The sequence below is a fragment of the Exophiala bonariae genome, assembly GCF_035927105.1.
Source record: "Exophiala bonariae strain CCFEE 5792 chromosome Unknown scaffold_1, whole genome shotgun sequence".
Classification (NCBI taxonomy): Eukaryota; Fungi; Ascomycota; class Eurotiomycetes; order Chaetothyriales; family Herpotrichiellaceae; genus Exophiala; species Exophiala bonariae.
The window spans coordinates 1,803,724-1,821,951 of NW_027042476.1; the positions used below are offsets into that span (position 1 = coordinate 1,803,724).

Genomic DNA, 18,228 nt, shown 5'->3' on the forward strand with positions numbered 1-18,228 from the left:
TTCATCCTGCCCGTTGAGTGAATCACATTTGGTATTCGTTGTCAGAGGTGCTGGCAGTCATCTACGGCGTGTGATCTGCTGCTTGTGAAGCCTCGCCTTTGTCACAGGTCTCTTTGTGAGGCTCATTCATAGGAGTGGTTTGAGGTGCGTGCTGAAAGTGTCAATTGGAACCCGATCCTGTTCTCACAAAGGACGGACGGACGGGACCTCGTTTCTGGACTCAGACGACACCAAAACCCAACGCAAAGAATTGATCATCCCCATCATGGCTTCTCCATCCCTTCAGCCAACTCGGCCTGCTGGTTGGGTTGACTTACGACGACCCGCAGACTACCCCATCATCCTAGGGGACAGCCTCAAAAGTGAGAGTGGAAAGGCGACAAGCTCATTCGTCAATATACGATACAATTGGCAGCCCAAATCTGGATTGGGATCTCGAAAGAGCAAACTCACCAAAGCTGGCGACAAGTATGATATCCGTGTCAGACCTACGGATAGCGATGACGAAGGTGGTGACTTTCAATACCAAGGGACAACGAACAGCCAGGCTGCCGGTGGCAATTCTAAGAATGCAACAAAAAGCCTTGCACTCATCTTCGACAAGTCAAAGTCCGCCTTCGTTCTGGAATCAATATCTACTTCACTCGACATGAACCTGAAGTCGAGCACAGGTTTCTCTTCGAAATCAGCACGGGAATTACCGCAACTCCCAACAAACAACGGCGACTCGCCGCGATCTTCAAACGATCACACCCAGCCACCTGGAAAGAGCAAATTGTCACCTCCGATTGAAGACGAACCAGGAGACTCATCCAATCCCTTTGACTATCGGCACTTCATCGCCGAAGCACGTGACAGCCTGGAGAAATCCACACAACAGCAGCAGCAACGGCAGGCAGGGGACCGTACTCCACTGAGTGGCATCTCAACTCCAGTTCCTCCCGGTGCCAGCCGCTTTGTCTCCACCACGCCTCAATTTCGAGCGACTGCATCTTCATCGAAAATATCATCAGCAGCCCAACAACGAAAGAAAAAGGAAGACGCCACGTCCTCACGTGGAGGGCTGGGCCACTCCCGAACGACCTCTTCCACAACAGCAAAGGCCGCAGCCGCAGCCGCATCTGTGAAACGGAACCCGACCTCCAAGGCATCACTGAGCAAAGAAACCATCTCGGACTCCGACTCCGATGCAGACAGTGAAACCATCGCCGTCTCACGCCTGCCCGCACCAAAGGCGTCCCGCCCAGCAGCAGTGAGCAATGCACAAAGGCCCAAACCTCCAATCGCCAAGGGTCACACTCGCAATGTATCAGCCAACATCGGCAGCTCGCCACACATCATCATCAACGACGACGATGGCGACCTCGAGATCGACATGGGCAGCCCTGAGCCCGAAGAGCGCAACCGCCGCAACCACCGCGTCGATCCGGAGATGTTCCGCTCCCACACCAACACACCGCTCGGCGGTCACAGCTCCAACTTCGGCAACACCAACAGACCTTCGCAACAGCGACCTGGCGATGGGTCGCACTTGAAAGACGGCACCGTCGGCAATACCTCCTCGAACAGCAACAGCAACAACAGCGCCCGACGAGACCGCGACATATCGATGAAAGACATCGAAGCGGAGGCCTCTCCGTCCGACGAAGATGGCGACGTCGAGGAATTCGAGCTGGGCAGCCCGCAGGAGAAACGGCCATCGTCCTCGACGCTGTTGAACTCGTCGCGCATTGAGCATGACCGGGACGAGGACGAGGACGATGACAATGACAATGCTCCGGCGCCCACGCCCCCGGCTCCGCGAACGGACCGTATGCAAGTCGACGATGACGACGAAGACGATGAGGATCTTCTTGCCGCTGCGTTGGAGGCCGCGCTCGACGAGGAGGACGAGGTGGCTAGTGCGAGTGCCGGTATTGGATTGGGGATCGGCATGAGTCATCATCAGCAGCTGAGCGATGAGAGCGAGGTTAGTGAGGAGGAATGAACACGCGAATTTTGGGGGTTCCGATTGAGGTGGAATGGTGTCGGCTATGGCTTGGACTTGGACTTGGACTTGGGCGTCTTTCTTGGGTATGCATGTCTAGATCCATTCAGCTTACCCGATGGATCAAAATGCTCTACGACACTGTGCTCGCGAGGGAAATGCTAATGAAAAGCAAGGTCCCAAGAAGCGTATGATACACACAGAAAAGGGAAAAGTCTCCAGACTTCCCTGGTGGGCGGTTCAAATTGTTGGCATGGGATTAGAGAAGCCATTTCCGTAGACAGTGTTGCCTTTTAGTCACCATCTTCACTGCTGATTGACCTTGTACTGGAAAAGAGTGCTCGGAGGAGGAGGAGGCTCTACTCATGCAAATCTATCACTGTGTTTATATCATTCTCTCGTCTGGTTTAACTGATTTCGAGCTCATTGTCCATTGTTCTTCTACTCGAACACCAGAGCCGTCATTCATCCTCTGTGGAAAGACGTATACACGTGACACATTGATTTCGCACTCCCTGGCTGTCCCAGACCTAGGGATTGTAGACTTACTCCTCTCCACCGCCACCAGATAACCCGCTACCACCGACCTGTTTCGCGCTCTTGGCACCACAGATGTCGTCCACCCTCAATAGCAGACAAGCACTCTCAACGGCGGTCTTGATGCTCTGCATCTTCACCGCCTGCGGTTCCCAGACTCTATACTCTTTCATGTCGACGACATTGCCAGTATCACCGTCGACGCCAAAAGTCGACTTTCCCTCAGCCTGTTTCGCACGGAGCTGTGTTAGTATGCGGATGGGGCTGGCACCGGCGTTCTGGATCAGTGTGCGGGGGATGACTTCCATGGCGTCCGCGACGGCGCGGTATGGCCACTGCATGACGCCCTCGATGGATTTGGATTTCTGTGCTAGGCGCACGGAGACGGCCATTTCGGTGGCGCCACCACCGGGGGACAGGCGTGGGTGGAACATGACATTGCGAGCGACGGACATGGCGTCCTGTAGGTTGCGTTCAATTTCGTTGAGGATATCTTTGGAAGGCCCGCGTAGAAGGATTGTGCAGGCTTTGGGGTTCTTGCATTTCGTGATGAAGGTGAAGTATTCGTCGCCAATCTTTTCGATTTCGAAGAGGCCAGCGCCGGTGCCGACGTCGGTCTCGACGAGGTCGTCGACTCGGTTGACAATGGTTGCGCCTGTTGCGCGAGCGATGCGGTTATTGTCAGTTTTGCGTACTCGTCGAAGAGCAGTAATGCCGGCTTTGACGAAATAGTGTTGAGCGAGATCGGAAACACCTTTCTCAGTAATAACTAAGTCGGGTTTCACAGCCAAGATGGCGTCGCACATCTTCTTGACCTGCTCTTCTTCGATCTGGAGAATGCGGTTCCAGGAGTCTTCGTCTGTGATTTCGACGTTGGTCTGGGACTCTCCCTTCTTGTATTCAAGCGGGCAGTCCAGAAGTACAATGCGAGGGTTTTCTATACGTCTGCGCATTGATGCGTGTGTGATATCCTTATTCAGCATCACCCCGTCCAAAACTCTTGAATCTTCAATCTCGCCGCCCGGCACCTTTTCGACTCGAGCGTATCGCTTGATATCTATTTCTTGTGGTTTTAGTGGTGATGCAGCCTTCGTGGCACCGTTTGTCTGGGGAGCGTTGGAAAAGAATGTTTGATCTTGTGACACCACTCGGACAGCTTTCAAAGCCAGCGAACACATGAGATCAGAGAATCTCGAACTCGTCTTAGTCCCGATGGAGGATTCGATGATCTGGTACATTTGCTTATCACTCGAGGTATCGACCGGTATTGAGACTTCTTCAACAATTGCGAGAGCATCTGCAAGGGCTTTTTTGAATGCTTGTATAATTACCACTGGATGAATGTTTCTCTCAAGTTGCGGAAGAGCTTGCGCCAGCATTTCACCAGCTGTTCCACACGTTAGTCATGTTCATCGAGATTTCTGTAGCCGATGTGTACCTAATATTATGACAGTGGTTGTTCCGTCTCCCACCTCTTCATCTTGCGTCCTGCTCAATTCAATCATGCTTTTGGCTGCGGGGTGTGCGACTTCGATCTCTCGTAGAATGGCATGACCATCATTGGTCAGTACGATGCCTCCCATTGGATCTAAAAGCATCTTCAACATGGCTTTTGGACCGAGACATGATCTGATAATGTCTGCCACTCTGCGCTTCGTCAGTCATGCATTTATTGAATTGCTGCGGGGGACTTACGTTTTGGCGGCGGTAATATTTGAGATCTGCGCCTTTCGACCGACTTGCCTCTCCCCATTACCGGTGTCTGTGAACCAGGTCAGCAGGATGATCTTTTGCATTGTCCACTACAAGACTTACTCATCACCACGACCGGCGCCTGCATCTTGCCGGTTCTTGAGGCACTACTCTTGTGTAAACGTAAATCGGGAGTGGAGTAGTTGCGAAGATTGAATCCAGGAATGGAAATTGTGTCGTTTAGTGAAGGTTGATTCAACGGACGAGGGTCTTGACAGATATGAGTATGAGATTGGGTCTTTGAATGCGGGATGGATGCGTCCCTCCAGGCAATTTCAAAAAGTTCAAGGCCGCAGATCTCCAACTTTTGCGCCAAGATTTATATTGCCCCTTTAGAATGAGGAGCAAGTGCTGCTTTAATTAGTGAAACCGTCAATATTGGCCATGGCACTTGGTTTCCAGGCTGTTCGACGACTAAAGTGATGAGATAAATGACCTGAAAGTGCAATGACAGGCAGATGATATTGGTATTTGCGCTTCATTACAGTCATGGGATATCTCGAGTCTTGTTAGTCAAGTCTCAGCCTTCATCTTGATCCATATTGTCACGTCCACGCTTTCCAGTACCGCTTTTACCACGCGTATGTCGTAGGGTTGCACCCTTCTTCCCTCGATCTTCATGTAACGCCTTCATTTCCATTGCAGCAGCTCTCTGAGCGTCTCCAACACGTTCAGCCAAAACCATAACTTCCTCTTTGACTGTTTCATACTCCTGTAGCTTCTTGCCCAGCGCCCCCTCTATTCTCATCCACAGCTCAACATCGTACTGTGTAACGAAGGATACTGCCTTACCACTTTTTCCTGCTCGAGCCGTACGTCCGACCCGGTGAATGTAGGTCTTGCTGTCATGGGGCAGGTCAAAGTTTACCACAAGATCGACCGAAGGAATATCGAGTCCTCGAGAAGCGACGTCTGAAGCGACAAGTAGATTCCGTGATTTTGCACGAAACTTGTTCAGTGCCGCTAAGCGAGCCTGTTGCGATAGTTGACCATGAATAGGCACTGCTGAAAACCCTAGCATTCGCAGCAAAATTGAAAGCCGTTGTGCTTCGTTGACTGTTCGCGTGAAGATGATTCCAGTCTGGCCCGCCAGTTCGTTCAGGAGATGTATGAGATAGAGATCCTTGTGCTTATGTGGGATGAAGACATACGACTGCAGCAGAGTGGAGACTGTCTGGTATTTGTCCTGAGAGACTGCGACTCGGAGAGGATTGGTCAACGAGGCTCTTTGGAGGGACTCTACCTTACTCGACATGGTAGCGGAGAATAGGTATGTTTTTCGACCTTCTTTTGGCAAAATCTTCAATATCTTATCCAGAATGGGTCCAAAATCGAGATCGAGCAACCGATCGGCTTCGTCCATAACCAAATACTTCAGCTGTCGGAGAGAGAATCCCTTTGTGTTCTCCAAATGGTCTAACAATCTTCCAGGCGTAGCCACGACGACATGAGGCTTCTTCCCCAGCGCAATCGACTGTGGAATCATGTCCATGCCGCCTACCAAGACTGCGCAGCGCACTGCGATTAATGACCCTAAAGCCTCCACAGCTTGGGATATTTGGTATGCCAGTTCTCTTGTTGGCGCCAGTATCAATGAATGTAGTTGCTGTGGCTTGTCCATCAAGGCTTGTAGGATAGGGAGGACAAAGGCGGCCGTCTTTCCACTTCCAGTCTCCGCAAGTCCTATGAGATCTCGGCCTTCCAATGCTAATGGTATGGATTCGGCTTGAATCGGAGTTGGCATTTTGTAACCTAGGGCTTCACATGCCTCGCAAAGGGAATCGATTATACCCAACTCTTTGAATGTGCTTGGTCTGGACGGTTTCACCAGGGTCTCCTCGTGACCACTGCCCTCTGCGCTGTCTTCCGAACTTGAAGACACATCTTCCTTTGTAGGGCTTGAGGTAGGCTCCTCAACGCTGAGCCTTCTCTTCTTTAGTGGCGGCATGGCTGCAGTTTTGTATGGAGTGAGAGGCCTCTGAATGGACAATGTTGAAAAGCAACCCTCTTCCTCGATCACGAACTTTTTTATTATCTTATCTCCACGTTATTTGAATTCATCTCGCTGCATTAGTCTCCTATTGTCTCTAACCAGAATGGTGCAGGCTTGGCGGCATATCTCTATAGTGGCAACACAATGCTCCAAAATGACCTCGTGTTCAAGTTATGAACCTGAATCCATCCTGAATCCTCTTTCGGATATGGCGCTCGTCAGCTCCTCAGTTTTCTTGATAGCCTTCTCGCTTTTACGACAATGATAGGTGAGTGCCCCGCGCACTTCTCAGACCGTGGCGCCCATGAGGCTTTGCCAAGTCTGCATGATTCCCGAAACTGCACTTGAACTCGAACCTGAAAGTAAAACATACAGAACTCACACCTCCACGGCGTTTACGGAACCTGCTGATCGTCTAGTGCCTCGTATTCAATTGCAAAGCATCATGGATGTGATCAAGACTGTCGAGTGTTGCTCCTCCAACCCAGCCTGGAGATTCCGAGGACAAAGGAAACCTCGTTCTCAAATATGCTGGTTCAGCCTCGACGGACATGGTGGTCAACCTTAAAGCTTCCACTTGAACTGGATTCTTACCTACCATTTTGTATCAAATCTCATTAGCATGGCTGCTTGGGTTGTACTTTCCGATAAATGGAAGCTCCAGGATGTTCAGGCTGGACTCAATGTCGTGATTAACATCATTTGCTTTACATTTATATTTATTTCGGCGTGGCTTCTTTGTCACACAAGCACCAAAAGATTGGCACGACAAGAAGATGTTCCGATCTCATCATTGTTTACTCTCACAACACCAGGAGAAGTCGTGGACATCGTTAGACTCCTCCAGATGAAAATTTTTCTCCGAGTTCACTTCCGCATTGCTCTTCAGTGTGGGGTCGTCATCTTCTTCAGCCTGGCAGCAACATTCGCAGGTCCAATTTCGAGATACTCCACTAGAGCCGGCGAGGCAGTACGCTTGCGGCCTGTACCAGGGTTGCAGGCATCTCGTACACTTTCGTGTGATGTGAATGATAATCTGGAGATGGCAAGAGGTCTTCAACCGGTTAGAGAGTGCTGAATTTCCATTAGATCAACTTTTGGATTATTTGCCCGACACGAGAACGGACTGGGTGTATCAGCCGGATGAGTGGAATTCGGTATACCTAGCCGACTGTGTGACCAGCCCGCGGATATCGATCGAGGTTGAGACAACGGGGAACTATACTGATCGTATACTCTACCTTTACGATCAAATACCGGCGCTATGGACGATGCTGACACCTAGATTTCGAAGGGATGACATCATCCATCAGACATGGTATGATGGCCTCCGAAACCCCGAGAGGGGTGTGTGGGAGCATGTGATGATCTTTCAATACGTGGATATGAGAAATGCAAATGAGAGTCACGAGCAAAATGCTTCAACACAAGAAACAACTATTTCGATAGGGATTTTGTACATGGAAAACGCCCCGGAATACAACTTGACCATGTCGGAAATTGACTCTCAAGACTGGATTTTCGGTATCGGACGTGCTTCACAAGCTTACTACTCGAAAGTCGAGTGCGACATTCGCCGAAATCGTCCGGAAGATAATAATCTCTGGGAAGCCTACCCACAAATTCGAACGAATTGTAACCTCGCGAGAGAAATGGATGCCTACTGGTCAGTAACAGCTATAGTGCCAGCAGATGGAAGTGGCGAGAAATTCGCAATCAACATGCCATCGTCTGAGGACCTGCTCCGCTTCTATCAGTCCTACATGATCGCAAAGGACACGTATTACCCCTTACCCTCCACAAAGCAAACAAGCGTGAGACTCAGCACTGTAGAACTCTCGATCGCCTTCATTGTTGTCTGCGGACTGATCCTTCTTGTCGTCATATATGGCCTGCTTCATTGGGTATTGATGAGATGGAAGTATAGAGAATCCCTTCAAAGTATCCCTGGTACCAAGGTGGACTGGGTGCTGCAGTCGATCCAAGAATCACGAACGGTATCAACAACACAAGTGGAATCTCAAAACCAGCTCGAAACAAGAATCTTCCCACTGGCACAAGTCCTCGAGTCAAGAAGAGAGCTTTGGCTTGGTGCGAATTACACCGCCAAACAGAATGCGATCGCAGAAGCATTTGGTAGAGTGTACTCTGCAAATCCGACCAGCGTCAACGAGAAGACTCCAAACACGGAAGCGGTTGATCAGGGTGCGCAAAACACAGAATTGAGCATTTCAGCATCTCAAGCCGAGCAACCAGGACCCGGGGGCACATCATCACATCCACCCAGCGAAGAGCGTCAGCAGCCATCGAAGTCCAAGCCAGCCGTTTCTGTATCCATTCCAGATATATGAAGCAGCAGAAACGGGAGTAGGGCAATATCGATACTTGGATCATTGGGTACTCGCAATACTGGTGTAATATTGCACTCTAATGCTTAATGTTGGCAGAGTGGTAGGCTGACAAGAATGGACGCCTCCCAGCAGTGAGGGGAAGGAAGGAGCAAATGTTTCATTGGAAATTCATACCATTTTCCTCAAATGACTATGTACCACATCGCATCAATAATATTGCAGAGCCATCGCTTGCCTCGCATTCGTGCTGGCAAGAGCTTTCCGGGTAAGCTTAGGTCAGGTCTTCATCATTCAGCATGATATTCTGCCTCAGAGCGATATGTGAAGACAACACTCTACCACTTTGTTCTTCTCAAGATTTTACAGCTGCTGGCTAGCGAGTGCTTTTAGCGCTCTAAAGGAAGTCGGCGTGCCCCGTCGCTCGAGATGATCAAGTGAGACGAAAGTCTGGTGTCATGATAAATCGGAAGGCTGAACCCCAGACTCATCTAGAGGCTTGGTCTACTTTCACCTCGAAGGTGTCATCGCAGCCAGGTTATTCATGAGTGGATAATTGAAGCCTCAGACATAAGCCTTCGCATCAAATTGGCGAGTTATGATTGACTTATGGACCAGGTCAGGAAGCGACGTGTTCTGGCTTCTGGTTGACGATGCTTGGCATCACCTTGGCAATTGCACCATTTGAAAACCACCCTTCTCCCGCCCAATCACAAGACGCAGATCCCTATCACGACATCGATGAAAAGGAAATTCCATTCACAGACATAATCCTGGGCATCACTAAAGACTCAAAATTCCTCACATGACGAAATGAGGGCTCTAGTATATATAGCCGCAAGGGACCGACATCTCCGTAAGGACGTCGCTTCTGCAACTTTTGCTGCCTCCACGTGGCACCCCGGTTGAACATCAATTCTGTCAGCGGAATGGCTGACTTCAAGGAACCTCGCCAGGACTCGGTCTCTCGATCTTCTGTGCGTAATGCAACAGATCATCAGGCCATTGACCCCCACAGTGGGGTCAAGCGAGGTCTTAAGACTCGCCATCTCAGTATGATGGCTTTGGCTGGCATTATCGGCCCTGGTCTGTTGATCGGTTCTGGAGGTGAGAATTAAATGAGTGGCAATCATCACAATGGAAGTCGAGTTGACCATCATGTAGGCGCATTGTCAAATGGCGGTCCCGCAGCCTTGTTGATTGGCTTTGGCGTCATTGGCATCATCGCTTTTTCAATCATGCAATCGCTTGGAGAGATCACCACCCTGTATCCCAGTGGGGGTGCGTTCACCAGTCTCGCTGATCGATTCGTGGATCCTGCTTTTGGCTGTGCTGTTGGATGGAACTACTTCATCATTTGGGCTGCTGTTCTGTCGAACGAATATAATGTCTTATCGTCGATCTTCGTTTTCTGGAGCGATAAAGTGCCACTGTACGGCTACTTCTTGATCTTCTGGTTCGCATTTCTTGGATTTCAACTACTGGGTGTTGCAACTTTCGGTGAAGCAGAATTCTGGCTTGCTCTGATCAAACTGCTCGGACTTACGGCCTACTTCATTTTCTCCATCATCTACGTTTCTGGTGGCCTTATCGGCCAAGATGGAGCGTTTGGATTCCGCTACTGGAACGACCCCGGAGCTTTTGCCAACGGCTTTCGCGGAGTAGCCTCCGTGTTTGTGTTCTGCTCCACCTTCTATGCCGGTGTCGAGTCGGTTGCAGTGGCTGCTACAGAGACAAAAAACCCCAAGGTTGCCGTCCCCTTGGCCATCAGACAGGTCTTCTGGCGCATCATTTTTGTCTACATTGGTAGCGCCATTGCGTTCGGCATGACATGTCCATGGAACGCCGAAGCACTGATCAATGGAGAAAGTCGAGCACTCAAGAGCCCGATGACGATTGCGATTCAAAATGCTGGCTGGGAAGGTGGCGTTCATCTGATCAACACTTTTATATTCATCACCTGTCTGTCCGCTGTGAATAGCTCCATCTACATTGGTTCTCGAACTGTTTTGTTCATGGCACAGGAGAAGAAAGCACCCAAGTTCCTCGGCTATACCGATGCTCGCGGAGTGCCTGTCTACGCCATCATCTTCACGAACCTGTTCGGAGCGCTCTCTATGATGAACATCTCCACTGGTGCCGGCAAGGCATATGGATACATTGTCAACTTGTCGGGAGTGAGCACCTTTATCGTCTGGGGTGCCATCTCCTTCGTCCACATCCGCTTCCGCTCGGCCTGGAAAGCTCAAAATCGAACCGAGCGCCAACTTCCCTTCAAGTCGCTGTGGTATCCATGGAACGCATACTTCGGACTGAGCGCCAACATTTTTCTGGCTTTAGTTCAAGGCTGGACGACGCTCAGTCCATTTGACGCTGGTAATTTTGTTGATGCATATATTCTGCTGCCTTTGTTCCCTATTATTTACTTTGGGTACAAGTTCATTTACAAGACGAGATATCATCGTGTGCATGAGATTGATTTGGATTACGGAAGACGACAGGATGTCGATGCAGTGGCTGAAGAAGAGGACAGTGGTGAGGAATATCAGACTGCTGTGAAAAGGCCTCTTTGGAGAAGACTGCTCAAGAACTTCTAAATTGACGTCATTTGAAATTTGATAGTGGTAGTATTTAATGACATCACATAATGCTTGATTGTCTATCACTTGGACGAGACTCTGACTCTTCAATTGGGGTATCTCATTTCAACATACAAAACTATTGTACACGCTTGCAACGCTCTCAAAATCCACTGTGCATCGATCTCGCCTAAGACACAGCCACTGCAGCACTAGAGCCTGCGCTCGCAGCTGAGGAAGCACCAGCAGAAGTATAATACTTGGTGTTCTCCAAGACGGCCAAGCCGGTCATGATGATCTCCTCGACGGCATCTTGTGACAGATCCCGATTTACGAAGTCAATGGCACAACTTCGCTTGAAGCCACAGTTCTTTGGCCTGATACGGGCAATCGGCATGCCGTACTCGTCGATGAGATAGTGATCCAGGACAACCCACGGAGTGCGACGTTGCCACGTCAACGTCCGTCCTTCGAAGGCAGGCGACGTATATGGTAGATCGCAGCACTTCCAGTTTTTGCTCTTGACGCTGATGGTGCCGTTGCGGGTGCCTGCTTCGATGGCCCGCGTCATGGGACTGAATCTGATGGTGCCGACCGGCTCCGTGGAACCCGGCGCTCGGAATGTCATGTTTGGTCGGCGACAGCGGAAGTCGATCTCGTAGAGGACGGTACTGTTGTCCTCGTCAAGGATCTTGGCCTGGCGGCCTTTCCAGCCTTCGTTCACGACATAGAATGTGCGAATTTTCTCATTTTGGAATTCGATGGCCTTGTCGATCTGCATGGCTTGGTGAGTTCGTGTGTTCTCAGATATCGATACGGCTCTACATACCTTTGGGGGCTTGCCTTCCTTGTTCCGACTGAAAAATCCGGGCATTTTGGTGTGGTGTGGGTTTAAGTTGGGCGTGATAAGTACTTAATGTGTGATGGGGATTTGGGTTGTTGAAGTTGTTGGTGTATGTTTAGGCTCTATGTTGGCTATGGGAGAAATAAACTGGATATATCTATGTTCTATACCGTTGTATTTATCTTTGAGCAGCTATAGCACTATGACGTACGAGCTTTGCTCTATGTCGATCCGATGCTTGAACCAAAAGCAGGCTTGGCGGACATCGGGCAGTGTGCCCCATAAGTGGAAAGATCTGGGCTTCTATTCAAGGATAAACCAATCACTGCCGCAGAAACAGTAGGCAGGGAAAGCCGAGCCTTCCCGTATTAGGGGTTATGTACCGCTCCAGGGCTCAGCGCCTTGAGCCCTTAACCACCCCCACGCGTCTCCAATGCAAAAGATCTTCAATGTCGCTACAGCCATTCTGACGTCGCACCACTGTAACAACATACTTTGATAGGTTCAACGCTACGACTTATTGTTGCGGAGTCGCGATAGCCGCGACGTTTATGTTCAAGCCCCCAAAGAGGCTGATAGAGAGGCTATGTCACAACTGGAACTCCCCGAACGATGCTAACCGCAACTGGGACTACGCTTCGCTGTAGTAGTGGACAACTATCGGCCAATGATCATTGAACGTTTCCGTCGGTAAGCTTTTATTCCTGCCTAAAGCGTGATCATGATCGATGTCAAACAACACTGAATCAGTGTACAGTGGCGGACTCTTCTGAAATTCACGATCAGACGGTCTGGGTTGCCCTCAACGGAAAGTCAGAAACCCTCGTGTAACGATGCCCGGGGTCCCGTCAGGGCGAGCTTGCGAGCAATGTCGGAAGCAGAAAAAGAAGGTAAGTCGATGACGAGTATGCTTCAGTGAGAGACTATCGGGCTGATAAATGAGCAGTGTGATGAGACAAAACCGACATGTGGGAGATGTAGTCGACTTGGAATTTTGTGCATTGGCTCTGGCGAGCGAAGGTTCAAGTTTAAGAGCGAGTTCGCGGGTCGTGAGCTTTCAAAGTCTTCATCCGCTAGTCCTTCCAAACGTTCTCCACCATTGGAGGTTCGAGGTTCACCAAGCAGTGATTTCACCATTTTTGTGGGTAGTGTCATTGATAGAGTTCATATCACATCGCAATCGGACCTCCGATATAATCTGACCTGGGCTTTTGGAGGCTATCTCCTTGAAGTACCAAGACGCCTTGGTGCCAATGCAGCTTTGGATGCTGCAGCAGATGCGTTGGTTACGTGTCACCTTCGCTTCAATAGTGGCGTAAGGGAGACCTCGAGGGAAGAACTAATCAAATACACATATGCACTGGGTCAGCTAAGGGTTATCTTGGATGATCCGACCATAGCCGCCAGTTCAAACACACTCTGCGCTGTAATGCTACTGACGTTATGCCAGGTTCGTCACAGACAAGTTGCGCAATGGGGTTCGCTAACACGTGCATAGTATTTCATTGGCTTGAGTGGGAGCTCCTTCACAAGCCACTCGGATGGTGCAGCACAGATACTGAAAGCTAGGGGTGGTCGATATGATGAAGAAGATAACTTCGAGACCATGATGCTTCTTTCATTAAGGGGTCCCATTGTAAGATCGTGGAATTATCAAACCAGGAATTGAGCTAACGAAACATCTGCAGCTTTTTGAAGGCCTTCTTCATGGAAGACACCGTTTTAGCCATGATGAGTGGGACCATCTGATAATGAACAGACTCGAGGACATGACCGACGTTGGTAAGGGGCTTATTTGTCTGGCACGAGTTCCAGACATCGCAGAGCGTCGCCGGTTCGCGGTCACCAATGGAGATGTGAACGCGTTTTCCGTTTTGCGCAAGGAAGCAGCAGAGATCTATGAAACAGCGGTCACTATTCTCACAAAGTTCCGGGTTCTCTATCTGGATGCTGCATCCAAGGCAACCACGACCAGTACCTCTGTCGCGAAAGACAGATCGGCATTCATTCCACGTGACTGGGTCCTATATGCAAACTTCCAAAGAATTTATGGCCTAAGCCTCTTCTCTGCTTGTTTTCTAAACTGTCTCCTTCGTTCTTTCAGTTCTGACGAAGAGGATGTGGGCCTACAAGAAGAAGTCGACAAATTTACGGTCGAGATCATCACTCTGGCATATGATTCAGAGGTATTTAGGCCTCTCGGCTCGTCATATATGGTACTGTGCCTCTTCATTGCATGGATCAGTAGCCCTGACCCACAGACAAGATCACACATCAACAAATTATGGAAAATCTGGCATACTGATGTACCAAGCATCAGCTCGTCAATTAACCAATTAGAGCACATTCCCATGGGCTCTACTCTTGCAGATGTCTTGGACGGGGTTGCCACCAAGTGGAAAGCACTGACGATGGAGGAGACAGAGTCAGATCCTCCACCTCTTTCCCCAGATACATGATTGTTCCGAGGGAATAACCCACAAGAGAAGTAGTGCACTAAGAGTTCCTCTGTCTGAAAATGGTGGGACTCATTGCCTGAGTTCAGCAGTCGAGGCGTCCGAGAAGGCTACTCGCACCGCGCATACTCGAACAGTCTATCGGAGAACTCTACCACTTTGCACGCCTCTGAATTTGGGGATGGCTGGGATGGGACTTCCCTGCAGTTGCACATCCAGACTCAGATCAGCGAAGTGAGGTGCGAGTCAACCAGAGGATCATACTCGAGGTTCAAGAATCAACACCTACCAAGGCACTGGGTTGATATGTGATGAAGCGCCAAGACTGGTCGGTATATCTGAATTTTGAGAAGGGTGCTATCTAGAATCACTACATTATGAAACACCTCGTCGGGACACCTCAATTTAAGGCTGATAGACCTCGAAATGGTCGGAAGACTTGATCAAAATCTCAATCGGTCAGAATCCGACCAGAAAGGGAAATCCTGGAAAAATTGCCCGCCCAGCAAATGTTTTGACAGCTCTTTGACAGCGATCCGGCAAAGCTTATCACGCCCTTCCACAAATTGTTATACCAGCTAGTCTACTTAAACTTCAACCCTAAACCTGAAGCCGGCCTGTCACTTCCTCTGCTCGATGCAGGCTGCCTGTGAAGCTGCATCAAGGAGGGGAATCTCTCGGGATTGCCACCGAACAAGTGAATGCGGTCTTGAATACCCTTAACGCGCTATGTAAGCTTCATTGAGTGAATGTTAAGATGGACTTGGGGGAGGATCCTATTAGGGTCGAAGCACGAATACCGCCAGATGTAAATGGCGGCCGCCTACAAGTGAACCATCTGAAGTCACAAGGGCGGTCACAATTGTTGGAAGGCACGCGTTATGTGAAGGCGTTCTTCACAATCGCTCCTGCCTCGCACGCTGAGGTGACTTCACCTGCCTCCCACCCGGGCTTCTCTCACCTTCTGACCACGCGTCACTTGACGGCTTTCTCACTCTCATCTCCTCACCAAAGAATCCCGACAACTGTATGAATTGATCTTGCCTTCCAAACACATCCCTCTACCCTTTTTCCAAACATGTCCTCGTTCAGCGATGATCTCATGTCCTCATTCAGTGATGATCAGATGGTGTCTCTGCCTAACTCATCTCCACCCGACAACTTCCTTGAGCGCTTGTCGAATGAGTGTCTCTTGCTCATCATTGACAAAGTGACCTTGCCCAAACATGCACACGCATACCCAAGAACCGACATACGATCGCTCAAGTCCATGTCACTTGTCAACAAGAAACTACGACAATTGTGTATTCTCAGCCTTTTCAAGCAACCAAAACCACGTTTGTTCTTGGGCAAAGACGAACACTCAGCCGAGCAGCATTTCAAGTCGTTTGTGAAAGCACCATTCTTTTCCGCAAACCTGGTGTGAGTTCGACACAATCAGCTGCAGATAAAAATCAAAAGCTGACAACGAAACAGGTCACTAAAGATGCGGATCGTCCCCTCCAACATGGCACCTTCAGATGACCTTGGCCAATCCCTTGTCGCTGCCCTCACTACTATGCCCAAACTTCGAGCCCTAAGCTTGAACCTCGATAACAAGGAAAGCACCACTTCCAACATAAGAGTAGCCTTTCGTGCCTCGAAGGCAACTCTTCCCACTGTCAAAGTTCTTGAAGCTTGCGAAATACCAAACGCCGCTTTTCTCCTCCGCGCATGCCCTTCCCTCCGGAAATTCATCACAGTGTATCCCAGCAAACAATGGAAGAAAACCTTCGAGGTTGTTGCCACCATGTCGAACCTTCAAGCGGTCTGGGTCACAAATGAGAAAGGCTGGAAACCCGGGCACTTTCAAGGTGAGATTCAAGGTACCGATTCTCGAATACTGATGAATGATCATTTACAGAGCTGTTACAGTATGTTGACAATGTTCGGGAGTTATGCTTGCAAGGTGACATCTATCGGTGCAAGCTTTCGGTGAGAATCACAGACCGTCCGCGTTCCAGAGCTGAGCTGACTAGTTTCAGAACCTTGCACCCTTTTTTTCTGATCTGATCGAATTGAAATCACTGTTCATCAGCACGGAGCAATGGGTGAACTACGCCTATTTGAGCAAGCGCTATTTTGATGATAGATATCTGGACGCGATTGAAGACTTGAAAGAGAACTCGCCGTACAATGAGGAGGCCGATATTGTCGCACGATCATTCTTCGCCGCATGTCCAAGTATCACTACTGTCCGGCTCGTGTCCCACATCACCGATACATTCCGATTTGTGCGTGAACAGACCGGTTCTGTTAATAACATCAGCAAAGGGGAGAAGGAAGACTGGCCATACTCTCACCGAGAATTTTCCGACTAAAAGCCATCAAAATTCAGTCAAGGATGGTATTGGGGCAAGTCTGTGGGTCACATACTTACGCTGGAGGCGGGCCTCGAGGACCACGAGCACAGTGAAATAAGCATGGAACCGTTCTCTGTGCAGCATTCGCTGACAGCGAGGCGGAGAAAGAACATGGAGCTATCTTACATTCATTCACTGGGCGACAACTTCTAGCTTGACAAGCATTGTACATGCTCGACTGGTCTTCACGCGTCCAAGATGAGATTTAAATCTCGCGAATTGCAGCTTATATCATGGTAGCATCAGATAGTGCAATAATAACGTTAGTCCATTTGATGGCACAATGCTTCATGATGAGACCTCTATGCCAAAAGGATCTAGAGCCGAGTCCTCATGTCTTGTGTACTCCATCCAAACTGCTATGTCATTCGCAATCTTCTCACCGTGGAGGTGCTTGACGAAAGCGAACATCAGATCCGTGCCAGAACAGACGCCGGAAGAAGTCCAGATATTCCCATCCACGACCCAACGTGCCTTGGGTATCCACTCGACTTGAGGTCTCCACAACGGAATGACCTTCCACGCCCCTTTGAAGGTGGTTGCCTTCTTCCCATCAAGAAGCCCCGTCCGCGACGTGATGCCCGCACCGGTGCAAACGGTAATGAGGTACTGCAGCTTGGGGTACTGAGCCAGAATGAACGTGACGATCGGATCGATGACCTTTGGGTCTGGCTTTCCCACGTTGGCCGGCTCCGGGTCGAAACAGCCCATGCCGCCGGGGACAATGAGGACGTCGAGTTGCGGCGCGGTCTCGAAGGTGTGAGTTGGCTGCAGGGTCTGCGACGTGGTGAACGGCGGCATGCCCATGTCGCCCGGCCATTTCCTGGGGAATGTGGACACAGGATTCATGGTCTCACTGATGATGGAGAGGCTGATGCCATCCGTGTGTGTACTGAGGACGTTCAGGACGTCGACGGGCCCACACACGTCAATCAGCTGGAAGCCGTCGTAGAGGACCACGCCGTACTTTTTGGGGTGGGCTTCCATGGTTGCAGTGCGAGTGTTGGGCAGCGGATAGTTAGTTGGACGGCAAGGATGCTTTCTTCCAGCGGATTCAGAGATGAGTCTTGGTACTATTGTAGAGTCATGAGGCATCTCTGGGAATATTGAACTGTTTATATATGAGTGCAATCGCGGATGATGACCATTGTGCGAGCCGTGGTTCACTGTTTGCCTGCTGACCATTTGTGGTCGCCATTCTACCAGCCGAGTCACGGAGATTCAGTAGCTTGCGAGGATTCAGGAAGTCAAGCGTTATCCTTCTCTAACACTGGTAGTCTTGAACCGAGTCGTTTCGTCACTCATCGGGATAGTGGCAGAATAAAGTGAA

General features: G+C 49.9%; 9 protein-coding genes across 9 annotated transcripts; 5 read left to right on the plus strand and 4 right to left on the minus strand.

The window, feature by feature from the left end:
• Positions 1-265: 265 nt before the first annotated feature.
• Positions 266-1,987, plus strand: LTR84_000643 (uncharacterized protein; the record flags this gene model as incomplete). The annotated part of the gene is made up of 1 exon (XM_064844273.1): positions 266-1,987. The coding sequence occupies one exon, from the start codon at positions 266-268 to the stop codon at positions 1,985-1,987; it is 1,722 nt and encodes a 573-aa protein (XP_064712133.1).
• A 545-nt stretch (positions 1,988-2,532) lies between these two features.
• CCT3 (T-complex protein 1 subunit gamma) lies at positions 2,533-4,364 on the minus strand (the record flags this gene model as incomplete). Its single annotated transcript, XM_064844274.1, has 4 exons — positions 2,533-3,911; positions 3,963-4,171; positions 4,220-4,286; positions 4,340-4,364. The coding sequence occupies 4 exons, from the start codon at positions 4,362-4,364 to the stop codon at positions 2,533-2,535; spliced, it is 1,680 nt and encodes a 559-aa protein (XP_064712134.1).
• A 432-nt stretch (positions 4,365-4,796) lies between these two features.
• RRP3 (ribosomal RNA processing protein) lies at positions 4,797-6,224 on the minus strand (the record flags this gene model as incomplete). Its single annotated transcript, XM_064844275.1, has 1 exon — positions 4,797-6,224. One exon carries the CDS (start codon positions 6,222-6,224, stop codon positions 4,797-4,799), a length of 1,428 nt encoding a protein of 475 aa, XP_064712135.1.
• Positions 6,225-7,412: 1,188 nt separating this feature from the next.
• On the plus strand, positions 7,413-8,620 carry LTR84_000646 (uncharacterized protein; the record flags this gene model as incomplete). Its single annotated transcript, XM_064844276.1, has 2 exons — positions 7,413-7,416; positions 7,437-8,620. The coding sequence occupies 2 exons, from the start codon at positions 7,413-7,415 to the stop codon at positions 8,618-8,620; spliced, it is 1,188 nt and encodes a 395-aa protein (XP_064712136.1).
• Positions 8,621-9,546: 926 nt separating this feature from the next.
• LTR84_000647 (uncharacterized protein) lies at positions 9,547-11,214 on the plus strand (the record flags this gene model as incomplete). Its single annotated transcript, XM_064844277.1, has 2 exons — positions 9,547-9,724; positions 9,782-11,214. The coding sequence occupies 2 exons, from the start codon at positions 9,547-9,549 to the stop codon at positions 11,212-11,214; spliced, it is 1,611 nt and encodes a 536-aa protein (XP_064712137.1).
• Positions 11,215-11,386: 172 nt separating this feature from the next.
• Positions 11,387-12,070, minus strand: LTR84_000648 (uncharacterized protein; the record flags this gene model as incomplete). The annotated part of the gene is made up of 2 exons (XM_064844278.1): positions 11,387-11,971; positions 12,026-12,070. 2 exons carry the CDS (start codon positions 12,068-12,070, stop codon positions 11,387-11,389), a joined length of 630 nt encoding a protein of 209 aa, XP_064712138.1.
• An 803-nt stretch (positions 12,071-12,873) lies between these two features.
• LTR84_000649 (uncharacterized protein) lies at positions 12,874-14,499 on the plus strand (the record flags this gene model as incomplete). Its single annotated transcript, XM_064844279.1, has 4 exons — positions 12,874-12,930; positions 12,987-13,490; positions 13,539-13,676; positions 13,729-14,499. The coding sequence occupies 4 exons, from the start codon at positions 12,874-12,876 to the stop codon at positions 14,497-14,499; spliced, it is 1,470 nt and encodes a 489-aa protein (XP_064712139.1).
• A 1,075-nt stretch (positions 14,500-15,574) lies between these two features.
• On the plus strand, positions 15,575-16,856 carry LTR84_000650 (uncharacterized protein; the record flags this gene model as incomplete). The annotated part of the gene is made up of 4 exons (XM_064844280.1): positions 15,575-15,918; positions 15,973-16,349; positions 16,400-16,470; positions 16,521-16,856. The coding sequence occupies 4 exons, from the start codon at positions 15,575-15,577 to the stop codon at positions 16,854-16,856; spliced, it is 1,128 nt and encodes a 375-aa protein (XP_064712140.1).
• Positions 16,857-17,186: 330 nt separating this feature from the next.
• LTR84_000651 (uncharacterized protein) lies at positions 17,187-17,885 on the minus strand (the record flags this gene model as incomplete). Its single annotated transcript, XM_064844281.1, has 1 exon — positions 17,187-17,885. The coding sequence occupies one exon, from the start codon at positions 17,883-17,885 to the stop codon at positions 17,187-17,189; it is 699 nt and encodes a 232-aa protein (XP_064712141.1).
• Between the last annotated feature and the right edge of the window lie 343 nt (positions 17,886-18,228).